Here is a 14909-nt window from a genome sequence, read left to right as displayed (position 1 = left end):
AGACCAGCTAAATAGGTTAAAAACTAGCTTTCTTGTGGGCAACACTGTTGTTAATCATCTTATGTATGCAGACGACCTGGTCCTGCTATGTCCATATAGTGCTGGGCTTCAGCAGATGATGAAGGTGTGCTCTCAGTATGGCCTTGATTATGACATAAAGTATAATGCTAAGAAAAGTCACATAATGATAGTTAGAAGCGATGAGGACAGGAATTCAACTTTCCCGACCTTTTATTTGTCAGATAGCCCTCTTGCTGAGGAAGTTAAATATTTAGGTCATGTCATATCTAATGACTGGAGGGATGACAAAGAACTATATCGTCAGCGCTGTAAAATTTATTCTCAAACTAATGTACTTATAAGGAAGGTTTCCATGTGTTCTGACCGTGTGAAGTGCTCTCTGTTTAGAACCTACATTAAACCGTTATATACTGCTCAGTTGTGGTCTAACTATAAGAAAAAGAGTATGCTGCTGCTTCGTGTCCCTAGGTGGCATACTGCTAATCATTTGTCTGTGTCTACTAGAGTGCCAACTTGGGAGGCACTCTTAAGACAACTGATGTTTAGTTTAATGTGTCGCCTGGACAAGTCAGAGTGATTCTCTGACTATAATTGAAGCCCTAGTCAGTCCTCTGAAAAGCCGCTATAGATTCACTTCTAGGTTAAGACGACATTGGTGCAATAGTCTGTATATCCTAGGCTAATATGGAATTTTTATGCATGTATTTTTTTTTTATGTATTTCCTTGTATTGTGTACTGTATGATGTGTTATATGGACCTGTGTCTGCAATAAAGTTATTATTATTAATTCCATTTTAATGCTTCAGTTTCAGGGCCCTGGTGTTGTACACACTTGCTCACACTGTCATGGCTTACTGGAACACTGGAATAAAACAAGCCATCATTAATGTAAGTAATAACACATTTACTTTCCTTAATCAAAATATCTTCTATAAAAAAGGCCTATCATACTGCTATTTTGGTATCTGTTGTATTAAACTCTACTTCTTTAGACAAAACTCTATTCCAAAATTTAAGTTTATTATGGTATGCTTTATTAGTAAAATGTAATATTTTTTGTTATATTTTTGTTTACACTTTCACATCCTAAGTCATGACATTATGTGAAAAAGTTTGCTGTGAAGGTCTCTAGGGAAATACTTTATTTTGAAAAATAAAGAGGCCGGAGGTCGCGGTTGTTAGCTGGGATGCTAAATTGATCATAGCGTCGCTTCTCTTTGTCAGAGGACCGACTTCCGTTTTCATGTTTGGTCCAGGTTTCTGGAATTTACTATCTAGGAAGACTGAGCTATCTGTCGCTTTGATAAACAGTAGCAGCGATTTAGTATTTTCGTGACGGGGCTGGAAAAAAGGTTCCCCATTTCAGCCTGTTTAGAGTTTGAGTCCGTCATTCTGTTTCATCCTTGAAAAACACGACTGTTTACCTAGCTAGCTGGCTAGCATCAGCCAGCTGAGTTAAATCACCTAGCATGTTTCGGTTCCTGAATGACGTTGATGACGACCCCTACATGATGTAAGTATTGACAGTAATTAAATGTTGCTCAGACAGTGTTATTTCTCTGTTTTGCAAGAAAATCTACATACTGGCACGCTTAATCACATTTTTTCACTGTGCCTTAAGCAGGTACCTAACGTTACTCCAGCCAGCTGTGGGGGCCTACAGAGGTCCACCATATTGGATAGACAATAACAAAAAAAGCTGTCAGAGCTCAGCAGGACTTTGTTAACTAATCTCGTAGCTAGCATAGCTAAAACTGCCAATTATTAATACACGTGTAACTTCCCGTTGTTTCCCAAATCGCATTGAGATTTAGCTAATTGATGGCAGGTGTCAATTGGCTTTCTAGACTAGGTGCGGGAGCAACTTTACATACCATTACCTGAAGAGTATCCCATACATGATAAATGCATGAAACTGAAATATGTTGACCACCCTACCCTTTGCAAAAATAAATATACATTAATATGCATTCACAAGAAACTGAGTTGAAGGGGTTAGATACATCAGGACCCCTTTTATAGATTTACTGCACCAAGACCCACAAGATTTATTATTAGTTTGAAATAATGCAATCCTACTAAAATCTTGGTGGCTCTCTAAGGGGGTACTGTGGGCCCCCAGCATGTGCACCACCTGTCACACCATTAGCACTAGTTTATGATATCAGAACAAGTCAGGGTCAACAACATATTGCAATTTTTATAAAGTCCAGGGCTGCATTTAATTTTTATTTTAATTATAATTTCATCTACCTATTATTTTCTCGGTTAACTGATTTGTCTGTAAAATGTCAGACGAGTAAAAAAAATACCAAGGTGTCTTCAAATGTCTTTTATGTCCAATCAACAGTCTAAAACACAAGGATACTTACTTTGTAAAGTAAAAATACCAAACACTCACTGGTTTCAGCTTCTTGAATGTGAGGATTTGCTTTTTTGTCTGTTTTAATGTCATGGTAAAATCAATGTTTTGTTGTCTGGGAACTTGTTCTGGGCATTTTTCATTACTTTCTGACATTTTATAGACTTTTTTTGATTCATTGAAAAGATACGATATAGATTAATCAGAATTGAAAACAGTTGTTAGCTGCATTCTTAGACTCTAAATCATTCAGTGTCCTTCACTGGTTTCACAGGAAGAGGCACTCCAGAAAAACCTTTTACAAGTGATATGTAGGGTGTAGTATTGTTTAAAAATGTTTGATACTGGTTCTGATGCAAATTTTGTTTTGCAAACCCATATTCCTGTTAACAAAAGAAATCTCTCAATCAAAATGTATTCCTCAAACAGTCATACAAGATCTGTTGAAAATAAAAAACGATCTATGAAAACATCATGATTGATATCTGAAAGAATTAATTAACAAGTTTACAGTCATACATACAGTAATTATATTCCACAGTTTCAGTCCCTCCCCATGTTATTTTAGCTCACTCTATGTGAGTTTAGTCTCCCAGTTACACCCAGTCAATTCACAAAAAGTCAAATACGTTTCAGTGTAATCTGATTTCTTCTAGGGATCCATTTGCAGCTCACAGGCAGCAGATGAGGGTTCTGTTTGGACCATTTGGCATGGACCCCTTTGCCCTCGCCCCCCAGATACAGCCACCCCGCGCACCACGCAGACAGGTAATGGTCTGCCATGTCGATGGACTGTATTCATGTGTGCTGTAGGTTTTATGTGTTTGGTATCCACATTAGTTTATCTGTTTGTTTTTGTGTTTAAAATTGTACATTTTCTTCTAGGCTAATCAGCTGACCCCCTTTGGCATGATGGGAATGGTGAGTATCTGCTTCTACGACCTCCTTCAATACCTGCTAAAAGTTGAACTTATATGTCTAAAAGTGTCTTTTAATATTACAGATTACACATGTACTATCAAGTGACTTGACAGAGTCATCAAAAAGAGCTTCAGGTGGAAAGGACAGTATTGTGTGAAAAGCAGTCTACAGGTATTCTGGTTTGTGATTAAATGAACCAGGGTTAGGATTTGAAAAAGGTGCCGGTATGGTATAGATTAGGTTTCAAATTAGTTTGGGTTTACCAGAGTTTGCATAAATACTAATATGGCCAAAAAGTATATGGACATTGAGGTGAGAAAAGATGAGTACACATTATGTACTTGAACTGTGCTTGTCTTTTTTCACCTTATTACCATAATCATCAGTGATCACTGGAGAAAAGGCTAACCATTTATGCTTTGTCATTTAAGAATATGATTACATGATGTTTTTTTCTCTGCCACAAAAGAGTTCATGGATCATTTAGCTCTGAAAGTAAGGTTGTGGGGCTGAAAGGAAGACCCCAGGGGCACTGAACTGACAATGAACGCTGTTGTGTACCACTCTGTTTACACTTGATGTTTCATCAAATGAGAATTTTTAAAGATCTCCTTTTAATTTATTTCCGCAGGGTGGAGGGTTCATGGATATGTTTGGCATGATGGGAGAAATGATGGGAAATGTGGTGAGTAGCTGTCTCAGCCAATTTCAAATAAACAGAAGCAATTGTCCTCATGAATGAAACTCGTATCTGACCAGGACTCCATCCACCCTTCTATCTTAACTTTTTATTTTTCTTCTCGTAGGAAAGAATGTCCGGTTCACCAAACTGTCAGACGTTTTCCTCGTCGACAGTTATCTCCTACTCCTCTTCAGATTTAGGGGCTCCTGAAGTTTATCAGCAGACCAGTGAAACGAGAACAGGCCCCGGAGGGGTGAGAGTAACTTACGGTTGTTGAAATGATTACAGTACATGTAGGGAAGCCTGGTGGGTGTCATAAAAGTAGACCTGATTATTTTCCTCAGCCTCCCAAAGCCTCACTGGACATGTGGCCTTCATGCTTTGTTAGTCCAGACATGACTGTGTCCTTCTGGCCTCATTAATACATAAAATCACTAGTAATAGTAGTGACAATAAATAGATCATGGCCACTATAAATATCATAGTTGGTATATAAATTCATTCATTTCAATCAGAGTACAGAGCATCCTGCTTGTCTTAGTACTTAACTGGGTCACTTTTCACCTCAGATCCGTGAGACGCGGCAGTCAATGAGGGACAGTGAGAGCGGCCTCGAGCGTCTCGCCATCGGCCACCACATTGGGGATCGTGCACACATAATGGAGCGTTCACGAAATCGCCGCACTGGAGACCGCGAGGAACGACAAGACTTCATTAACCTTGATGAGAGTGAGTCAATGGGCTAGAAAGAAAATTGTTTATGATTAGAGGAGGAGGGAGTACTCAAAGAAGTACAACAATTTGTCTGGCTTAACAAGAAACGGAGGTAATGTCTTTTAATTAATTAGCTGATAATGCTACAGTGACATTAGATAGATGTTAATTGTGCAACTTAACAACCTGTCCTCTGTTACTACCCACTAGCTGACGCTGCAGCATTCGATGAGGAGTGGAGGAGGGAGGCAGGAAGATACGTTCCCCCGACTGCCCGGGCACTGGAGTATGGCCGGGATCGACGGGCAGGAGGCCAGCAGCTGGCCCTTACTGCCCCTCCCAGCTCAACGACCCCACCGGGCCATCGGCACGAGTCCCCCAGACACCGCCAGCCCCACACCCGTCCACGTTATGACTGGTGAGAGGTAAGAACAAGAGCATTGAGTATTTACAGCTTTGACTCTCTCGCCGGGTTTAGTGAGGGAACAAAATACTTATTACATTGACATGGCTATTATCTGGCAAATCTATGGAATTTGACGTTGCTCTTAACGTTACACACAATTTACATAAAGATGAAGAAGAAATAGTCATACATGGATTTTTGTTTTGCCGTATATGCTGGCTAATAGATAACAAGAAATTGTAGTACAGAAATTATTTTTGCAACTTTGTCACTACGCCATGGGTGATTCATCAACATCATCACTTACAAAAATACTTCGATTTGCAGAAAGTGTTTTGGCACGTTGTAATTAAGTGCTACAACCAGTTAAAGCAGGCATTTCCCCCAGGGGAAAAAAGCTGCAGCTTAAAAATCTCCCTTTACGACCATATAAAGTTTGGGAGTATTTTGGACCCAACAACGTGGCGCTCCCCTGTGCACCAACACTTAAAGCAGCACCTACATGTGAAGCAAAATCATCCCAGAGCACTTTGTCACGATGGCAGCAAGACAGCACCGTGTTTACTTTTTGTCCCCACATAAGCACGATATATTAGAATTATCAACATGAGGAACATGTCTCTGTGAGTAGTCACCTGAAATTGATTACATGTTATAAGTAATTTCTTCCCCGCTGCTGTTATGGTAACATTACACCATGTGTCATCTAACATTTAGCTGTTTTCTATTTTCTGTTTATTTAAACGTTTAATGGCCACTGTGTGAGAAAATAGCTTAAACGTTACAGACTGTTACTGTTACTGTTTTTACAAACGTAAATTTGCCTGCGATTATCTTACTGCATATTACTTCAGTGATGAAATGGAACCATCCAATTTAATTAATCTGTGTGCCACAGTAATCCTTTTCAATTTGAGGTCCATTTTTTTTCTGATCAGGGATCAAATAGGGACTGTTATTATTATAAATAGCATAACACAGCAGTGACGTGGAAATTAGACACACTTTAAAATATGCCATTACTATCATTATTGAAATGTGCTTTATGTGTTTCTCTTTCAGGATGATGACTGAATAAAATATTTAATTATTAATTAGACACATTTTTTATATTTATTTGGATAAATTAATTGTAATATAAATTGAGTAATAGTAAAAATAAAAAAATCTTTAGAATAATCAATAAATTAGTCATTAGAATAATCGACTAATTTAAAAAATAATCTTTAGGTGCTTCTCTAATTGTCACCATTACACACTGACTGTTTATTTTTTTACTGTAAAATGTCTTGCTCAATACATATCTTGGGCACATTTTTAAAAAATGGATTCAAAGCAAAAATGTTTTATGATTTAAAATATATAAATTTTAGCCAATATATTATCAGATTTTTAAAACTCTCAAAAATGAATATCAATATCAGCATTAAAATGTGCAGGTTGTACATCTAAATGGGTCGGGCTTAATTTTAAATGTCTGCTTTTATTCCCTCACTGTACATGAAACAATGTCGTCTCTGCACATCTGAAACATAAAGTTGTGTGTTTTATGGCTTCCTGTAACAAGTTAGTAAAACAAAACCTTTAACACAGTTCATCATGAGGACAAAATTCTGCAGAGAGACAATAAAAGCAGACAACACCATCCAGATAATAAAAACCTCCCAGAGGAGAGACGGTTTTAGATTTGAAGCAGGTGCAGAAAGTGATGAGTTGGGTGTCACTTGGCTTAAAAACTTTTATGTTTCAGTTAACGCAAGACGTGGGTGTCATTTTACATTTGGATGTTTTTGACTTTTTATTGGCAGATCAGTTTAACATAACTGAACCTCGTAAATAGAGCTCCAGGTATTCTGGTTTGAGTAATCCTCAAGCCTCCAAGACACAGTAGACATAATGATGTCTGATGATATAAAACTGGGACGTTTATGGTAAAAATTTGCGCTCCTACAATAACCGTGATGTTGAAGGCTCTTTGCATGTTAGAGTGTATGAGATGGGTCTGGTTTTAATGTCAGATTGTGTATTGAATGTCTGTTAAATAGTAGCACAACAATGTAAATGCCAGAAGAGAAAATATGCAGGTCACAACTTCACAACTCTTCCATCTACCTGTACCACTCTAAAATTTAATATAATAAAAAAACAGACTTTTGATGCAAGCTGTCTTTGATCACCTAACTGCTGAATTGGCTTTGTGGGTGTGTCCAGGACCACCATTTTGGATAGACTACTGTGGTTCATGTTGTGTTCAGCTCTGTTGATGCCATCTGCCTGTCTGTAATTTGTTGTAAAACACTGGTCTTGGTTGAATTGTCCCTGCAGGTGTCACACTTGGGCGACCAGATGGAAGGAGTTGAGGGAAGATTTCCCCCGATGCTGTGAACCACGCTGAAGATGGAAGTTGATGAACGTCACAACTACCCGTCGTAAATGTTTGATATGACTGGACTGTCTTTACATGAACAACATATGCACACATACAACAAAACCCCCACACACTTGATAGTTACATTTACAGTTGTACCTCTCCACTGTTACACCCAACACACACAATGGCACTGCTGTGCAAACTATAGGGTATAACTACACTCTCTATCTCTCTATCTCTCTATCTCTTTCTCTCTCTCTCTCTCTCTCTCTCTCTATATATATATATATATATATATATAATCTCATTCTCAAAACTTGACATGTGTTTTTGCCCACTGCACTTAAGTGCTACAGTATACAGTACGTCTGCTGTACAGTCCATTGTATGTTTGTGAAGACACTAGTGTGTCAGTGAATTGAATTGTATACTGTTAACTAATTAATCTAACTAAATAAAAGTTCATTAAACATTGTTAGATAATTACAAAATGTGTCTCTGCTGTGGTTGTGTTTGAGATTGCATGTTGTGTATGTGTGTTTTTTTTAACAAAATTGCACAACTCATCAACTTATAGCTTCAAATCAACTAAATCTGTCAATTATTTCAGTTCTTTTTGCTCCTCTGTAATTGTATTTAATTATTGGTTCTCTGCAGCTGTAGAGAGTCTGCAGTTCTGGACAAATCAGCTATGCAACCCCCCCCCCCCCACACACACACACACACACCCCACCCTTTCTGCATGTATTCCTGTGCTGCCCCTTCCCTATGCCACCATGTCTGCAGGTCATGTGACATCCAGATGGAGCTCAAAAGTGGAGCAGCCAATGAAAACCATCCTCTTCTGACAAATCACTGCCATAGCAGGCTGTATAGCCCTGCCTGCCTCCTGTGTTTCGCTGGATCTTTAATTACATCCACAACAATTTTTAAATGCAAATCCTCCCTCTAGCACGCACTGCTCTTGTCACCTGTCTACCTGTCTCCTTGTCCCCTTTAATCCCCATCATTAGATCACTAAGGTTCCGACAAGGCAGCTCTTTTGGTGCATCTGTCTTTGCTTAGATGTGTCCTCCTCATTGTTTCTTTGACATTTTCTGCCTGTCATCCACATCTGAAGTGTACAGATGTTATTTCCATTTTTCTAGCAAATCCTTACTTTTCAGCCAGTTATGACATTCTTTGCAGGATAACAGCACTGCTGGGATTTGGCAGCAACCACAACAACAATTATCATGTTAGCAGTGTGCTGGGACAGTAGTTGCACACATGTCATGAATGCTGCTGCAGATGAGCAGGTGTATGCTGGGCGAGCAGTACCAAACAAATGACAGGATTTGTTGGGAGTCAGGAAGATGATGTTAAACGTAAAGTCACGGTGCAAAACACATCTTTGACCTTTTTCCTCGAGTTATTTCCCTGCATCTTTACTAAAACAAAAGAAATGTGTGCAACCTCTGCTATTCAACTCTCTCCCTCCTTACACCCTATTTTTTTCTCCTTTCCCAGTTTCGTTCGTTCCCTCCCCTCCTCTCTGCGTCTTCCAATGACTCACATGCTCCCCCTCCCCCTATGTGTCATATGTTTTCACCCCTTCTCCTCCCACCTCCCCAATCCCTCTGTCTCCCTCTCATTCGCCCACATACGCTCACTTTCTCCACAAGGCTTCAAATACGCTGCAGGTAACGTTTAAAAAGATTGATCTATTTCTTCATTCCCTCCATCCCTCTAAAACGTAATCCATCCCCCTTCCCTCTTCTCCTCATTTCCTTCTGCGCTGTGTTTACTTACTCACCATCTCATCTCTCCATTGGTCTTCTTTCTCTCACTGAAACAGCAGAGAAAATTGAACTGGCTTGTGGTTCGGAACAGGTTGACAGTAGATTCATAAATAGGTATGCATTATTAGCTTTTGATATATGTCTCCTCTTTGAAAATGTGGTTGTGTGTGTGTGTGCCAGCAATCATCCTAGGAAGCATCTTTTCCACACCTTTCCATCCCTAAGGCTGCGTCACTATTATCAGGAAGAGTGTGAAGTCCTTGTAGCTAGTGTAGCATAAATGTAGCATTTGAAATTTCATACGCATCTATCTTTTTTTTTAATGTTTTTTTTTAAGGAAAATGAAATGGAGTCCTTAAGATTTTGTATATGAGTGCTGGGTTGTAATGTGCAGTACAAATGGGTAAATAAAGGTAATGTTTCTTGTTTTTTTTAATAGGATGTCCATAGTGAATATTGTTGCCAGGGAGATCCTGGACTCCAGGGGAAACCCTACTGTGGAAGTAGATCTGCACACTGGCAAAGGTTAACAAGAAAAAACATTAAAAAGCATCACTCACATACTGTATTTGTGTTTTTGCCTGATAATGGGCTTGACAGTATACCTTGTCTAATCTGAACCTTGAAAAATCACAAGTGTGTATTCACACAAGCTTAACTTTACCCTTTTCCAATCCTCTTGCCGTTGCCACCGCTTCAACCTTTCACCCCTACACATGGACCTCTCTCATCGCCCGCCAATCCCCATTTCTCTATTCTAGGTCTGTTCAGGGCTGCTGTGCCTAGCGGGGCATCCACCGGCATCTACGAGGCTCTGGAGCTCCGGGATGGGGACAAGACTCGCTACAAGGGCAAAGGTGAACACTGAACGAGATGTATTGTCTGTGTCTCTTTCATGTCCTCTCTCTGCTTTTGCGCTGAGCTTTTTCTTGTGTGTCTCTCTCTCTCTGTCTTGCTGTCTAAGGTGTTACCAAGGCTGTTGGTCACATTAATGACACCCTTGGACCTGCGCTCATCCAGTCGGTGAGTAGCAGTGCAGAATATGAATAATTTTAAGCAGACATGGCTAAACAACATGGTGAAAAATGAAGAACTATTGTATGATAGACATTTTGTTCTTCTTTCAGGGAATCAGTGTGTTGGAGCAGGAGAAACTAGACAACATCATGATTGAAATGGACGGCACTGACAACAAATGTAAGCCTCATCTCGTGTATGTTGATGGCATATGTGTAATGACATGTTTCTGCCCCAGTGGTTACTGACTGCGCCCATGTGTTGTGTGACTGCCTATGTTTCTCCCAGCTAAATTTGGGGCCAATTCTATTCTTGGAGTATCACTGGCCATATGTAAAGCTGGCGCAGCAGAGAAAGGTGTCCCCCTGTACCGTCACATTGCTGATCTGGCAGGAAATGGAGAGTTGGTCCTCCCAGTTCCTGTGAGTCTTCTATATTTTTTTATTGTGCAGAGAATGACAAACACAAGAGCCCCAAAACAATCTCATCTCCCATATCTGTCCCTCACTCAGGCTTTTAATGTGATCAATGGGGGCTCCCATGCTGGTAACAGGCTGGCTATGCAGGAGTTCATGGTACTTCCTGTCGGGGCGGAATCTTTCCGTGATGCTCTGCGTGTGGGTGCGGAGCTCTACCAGACACTGAGAGGTGTCATCAAGGAGAAATATGGCCAGGATGCAACAAATGTGGGAGACGAGGGAGGGTTTGCCCCTAATATACAAGAGAACAGTGAAGGTAAGCACAACCACATGTAAACATTCCTTTCCCCGTCCTTTGTATTCCTGTGATGCCACTTTTCATCTTTCTGTTTTTCTCCGGCAGCCCTGGAGTTGATAAAGACAGCCATAGAGAAAGCGGGCTTCACGGACAAAGTGGTGATAGGGATGGATGTTGCTGCTTCAGAGTTTTTTATCGAGGGCAAGTACGACCTGGACTTTAAGTCTCCACCCAATGCTGCCCGTAATATCAGTGCTGAGGAGTTGGCCAGCATCTACCAGGGCTTCATTAACAACTACCCAGGTGTGTATTCTGATGTGTGTGAGTCAGAGTTTAGCCCAGAAATGGGTAAAAAATAAACATGTTAGAAATATTAAATTTTTCGCTTACAGCTGTTACAGCTAAATAGAGAACATGTGGACGACTCCCATTCATTGTGGACCTTTAAAATAAGGGAACTGTATTCACTGAGCCTCAAGGCACAGACTCATTGAGAGATGTGTGTCAGTGTTAAAAGCTGTTTTAACTTCCATCTGTAAATTTAGCCAGGTGTGATGCTGGCAGATTAAAGTCAATCTAAAATCTAAGTTAAAAACAATAATCATTATGCTGTATGGCATGTCAGTTACAGTAGAAGCAGAACACACACGGGCGGCAATAAAAACAGCACAAATTACAGTTACAAGCAAGGACAGGCATGAGCAACAGTAATATAGTAAGTAAAGCAAATTAAAGCAAAAGCAGACATAAGCAAAGATGGATAATTCTACAATTGCCATATTTCTTCATTGCCTCTTAGAGAAACTAAGAGAACAAAAGAGCTTTAGGTCTCCACATCCCGATCTCTCCTCCTGACACTCAGGCCCGTTAAAGAGGTTTTAATTATGCCCTACAGCACGCATTTGGCAAGCAGGGACCTACTCTGGTGTGGCTCTTTAGTCTGTCAATGGTGTGCTTCCTGCTTGTGTGGGCAAAGTGCCTGTGTGCATCTGTGAGTGAATTTTTAGACATTACTCCCATTAGAACCTTTAATTGGCAATTTCACTGGTGCTCTACTCCTATTGACTTTTAGGTGAGTCATGGAAAAAAAGGTCATAATATTAGACGTATGCAAAACAATAATCCTACCCATCTCTCTTTCCTTCAGTGGTGTCTATTGAAGATCCTTTTGACCAGGACGACTGGCCTGCTTGGTCGCAGTTCACAGCCTCAGTGGGCATCCAGGTAAGATATCAGACTTTGTCCTTGTAATCTGGGAGTGAATTAGTTCAGTAGGTCCTTAAAGGGGTACTCCAGCAATTGAGTATTACACTTCGCACTACTGTTTATGAAAATGGTCAACATTGATGCTGCAGAGGTTGAAATATTCTGATTTTTAGTTGCCGTCATGGCTGCAAAATGCTGGATTCTGCAATGTCGGTAATGAAATTTCATAGCAGATTTTATTGACTCTCCTTGCCTGGATTTACGTACGTCAGGCAGCAACAAACATTAATACTCACTGGGCTAAGTAGACTTGCTACTATCAATCTGTCTGTAACTTTGTTGTATAAATTGTGCAGGTGGTTGGAGACGATCTAACGGTCACTAACCCACGCAGGATACAACGAGCCGTGGAGGACAAGGCCTGCAACTGCCTGCTGCTTAAAGTCAACCAGATTGGCTCTGTCACAGAGGCCATCAAGGCGTGAGTTGATTCTGAGTGTATTTGATGCATGGGTATAGGCACACATGTCCGTGTACATGCCTGCCATGTCAGAGCAAGCATCATATTTATACCGCCCCTGCCTCTCAGGTGTAAGCTGGCCCAGGAGAACGGCTGGGGTGTGATGGTGAGCCACCGCTCAGGAGAAACAGAGGATACCTTTATAGCTGACCTGGTGGTTGGTCTCTGCACTGGACAGGTAACGCTCATTCCCACACATACTCCATTTCCCATTTTAGTTGCTTATAGAATTCTTCATTTGTGTCATGAGTCGATGCAAAACTGCAGCAACAGTACAGTCCAAGAAATCTTAACATACAACTTTAGGAGTAGCTGCCATTTTGACATTTTTACAGACTGTGATAAAGAAGTGATTTATCCAAAATCGAAAGATCGCTGTGAAAATAACTGTTATTTGCTGTCCAAATACCAAGTGTTATTTACTCTCTGTGATCTGTGGTATTTGTGTCTCCCTTCAGATCAAGACTGGAGCTCCCTGTCGATCAGAACGTCTGGCCAAATACAATCAGCTCATGAGGTTGGTAATCATAGCTTGATTTGTATATGTGTAGGAAATCTTTACCACTTAAAGCACTTAATGCTGGTTTTATATTTCTCTTCTTCTTTCCTTCTTTGTTTCATATGTTGTCCTCTTACACATTCATCCGTCTGCTCTGCATTTCTCTCTATCCTCTTCCTCACCTCCTCTCCCTCTCAGGATTGAGGAAGAGTTGGGTGACCAGGCCCGCTTTGCTGGGCACAACTTTCGCAACCCTAGTGCCCTTTGAGTACCAGGCCATTAGCAGTGGCACACAAGAAAGCACGCATACAAACAAATCATGTTGTATTTCCCTGACGGATGCATAGTAATGACATAATAACACCTGTTTTAGCAAAGCTCCAAACACACTTAAAAGCATTAAGACTAATTCCTTTTCAAATAACTAAAATGCACAGATAATGCACCGTAGCTACAGTATATTGACCTGACTCCTCTGCAAATGATTGACTTAATTGACTCCAGCCAGTTGGAGCAAATCCTGAGCAAAGCCTGGAGGGGGGAAAATCAGTGTTTCACCTCTCAGCAAGATGAGCACTTGCCCTGATGCAGTTGTTAGTTTCTTTCTCTTTCCTGATCCCTCTGACTGTCTCCTTTTGACTCACTGCAGACGTGTTTTGATCTTGTGTGTCCTGTTGTTTCCTCTTCCTCCAGTTCTAATGTAATTTTTGATGTGAACCCTCCGCAGCTTGCCAAACAATTGTATCTGTTTTTTGTCTGTCTGAGGTTAAGCTTAATAAAGAAATGGATACCTGTTAACTCAAACCAAAGCTCTCTGTGTATTTGTTTAAAGAGGAGGCTCTGCCATTTGTTCTCTTGCTTCACTGAATCAAATATGACTTTGTCTGCAGTGCTTTCTAGAAAGTAGAAACAATCAAGCATGTTGCACTTACGGCCTCATTAAATATTGATGTCACAGCAGGTGTTTGACATCGCTTACGAAAAAAGATCGTACAGGAATCCTACAGAAAATAATTTATGGTCATTGTTGCTGGTTAAAGTCTACAAGAATATTATCTCTCGTATACAGGGTTTAGGGAATAATTTTTCTGCAGGATCTTTAAAGGATCATGACGGAGTCCTTCAGGAATTTTTGAAGCAATTCAACAGGAATTCAGCAAATCCTGCAGGAACTTAGGAGGAATCCTCTGACTCATCTGCAAGAATTTGCTTTCATAGTTCTTGCATGATGCCAGCTAAAGGAACTAAAGCAATAATTCATGGCCACCTCTCATACTTCTGCACATGCAAAAATATGTACCAAGAGAAATCTGTTGTACATGCAACACCGGTCGAATCGCCGGTTCGAATCCAGCTCGGACCAGAGTTGTGGAGCGTGGACTGGTAGCTGGATAGGTGCCAGTTCACCTCCTGGGCACTGCCGAAGGAGGCCTTGAGCAAGCTCCTGAACCCCCAATTGCTCGGGACTGACTGTCAGCCCCCTCACTCTGACATCTCTCCGTGGTTTCTGTGGGTCGTGTTTGTGCATGTGTGTGTCTTTCAGACCTGTGTGTATACTAACAGAGTGAAAACATGGAGTTTCCCCTCTGGGGATTAAATAAAGTATATCTTCTTGTAATTCTCTACTTACCAACTTTGACTATTACTTATATTCCTTTTATGCCTTGCGAGAATCTGTACCAAAGATTTCC

General features: G+C 40.6%; 2 protein-coding genes across 2 annotated transcripts; both read left to right on the top strand.

The window, feature by feature from the left end:
• The first annotated feature begins 1219 nt into the window (after positions 1-1219).
• On the top strand, positions 1220-7969 carry mlf2 (myeloid leukemia factor 2). Its single transcript, XM_046046163.1, has 8 exons — positions 1220-1535; positions 3041-3152; positions 3270-3305; positions 3937-3990; positions 4112-4240; positions 4557-4716; positions 4912-5126; positions 7433-7969. The coding sequence occupies exons 1-7, from the start codon at positions 1492-1494 to the stop codon at positions 5121-5123; spliced, it is 747 nt and encodes a 248-aa protein (XP_045902119.1). The 5' UTR covers positions 1220-1491; the 3' UTR covers positions 5124-5126; positions 7433-7969.
• A 662-nt stretch (positions 7970-8631) lies between these two features.
• LOC123968318 (gamma-enolase-like) lies at positions 8632-14022 on the top strand. The gene is made up of 13 exons (XM_046044999.1): positions 8632-9373; positions 9699-9784; positions 10021-10116; positions 10224-10282; positions 10387-10456; positions 10565-10698; positions 10789-11011; positions 11099-11296; positions 12141-12217; positions 12556-12680; positions 12789-12897; positions 13178-13236; positions 13417-14022. The coding sequence occupies exons 2-13, from the start codon at positions 9700-9702 to the stop codon at positions 13484-13486; spliced, it is 1305 nt and encodes a 434-aa protein (XP_045900955.1). The 5' UTR covers positions 8632-9373; position 9699; the 3' UTR covers positions 13487-14022.
• The last annotated feature ends 887 nt before the right edge of the window (positions 14023-14909 follow it).

Source organism: Micropterus dolomieu, linkage group LG03, assembly GCF_021292245.1.
Source record: "Micropterus dolomieu isolate WLL.071019.BEF.003 ecotype Adirondacks linkage group LG03, ASM2129224v1, whole genome shotgun sequence".
NCBI classification, from domain to species: domain Eukaryota; kingdom Metazoa; phylum Chordata; class Actinopteri; order Centrarchiformes; family Centrarchidae; genus Micropterus; species Micropterus dolomieu.
The sequence above is the reverse complement of the archived record's forward strand: the minus strand, read 5'-3'. Positions and strand labels throughout refer to the sequence as shown.

Coding starts and splice junctions, on each gene's coding strand:
- mlf2 (XM_046046163.1), top strand. CDS start 1,492: ATGTTTCGGTTCCTGAATGACGTTGATGACGACCCCTACATGAT. Junction 1,536..3,040: donor GATGACGACCCCTACATGAT/GTAAGTATTGAC, acceptor GATTTCTTCTAG/GGATCCATTTGCAGCTCACA. Junction 3,991..4,111: donor GAGAAATGATGGGAAATGTG/GTGAGTAGCTGT, acceptor TTCTTCTCGTAG/GAAAGAATGTCCGGTTCACC.
- LOC123968318 (XM_046044999.1), top strand. CDS start 9,700: ATGTCCATAGTGAATATTGTTGCCAGGGAGATCCTGGACTCCAGGGGA. Junction 11,012..11,098: donor TATACAAGAGAACAGTGAAG/GTAAGCACAACC, acceptor TTTCTCCGGCAG/CCCTGGAGTTGATAAAGACA. Junction 12,898..13,177: donor TTGGTCTCTGCACTGGACAG/GTAACGCTCATT, acceptor GTCTCCCTTCAG/ATCAAGACTGGAGCTCCCTG.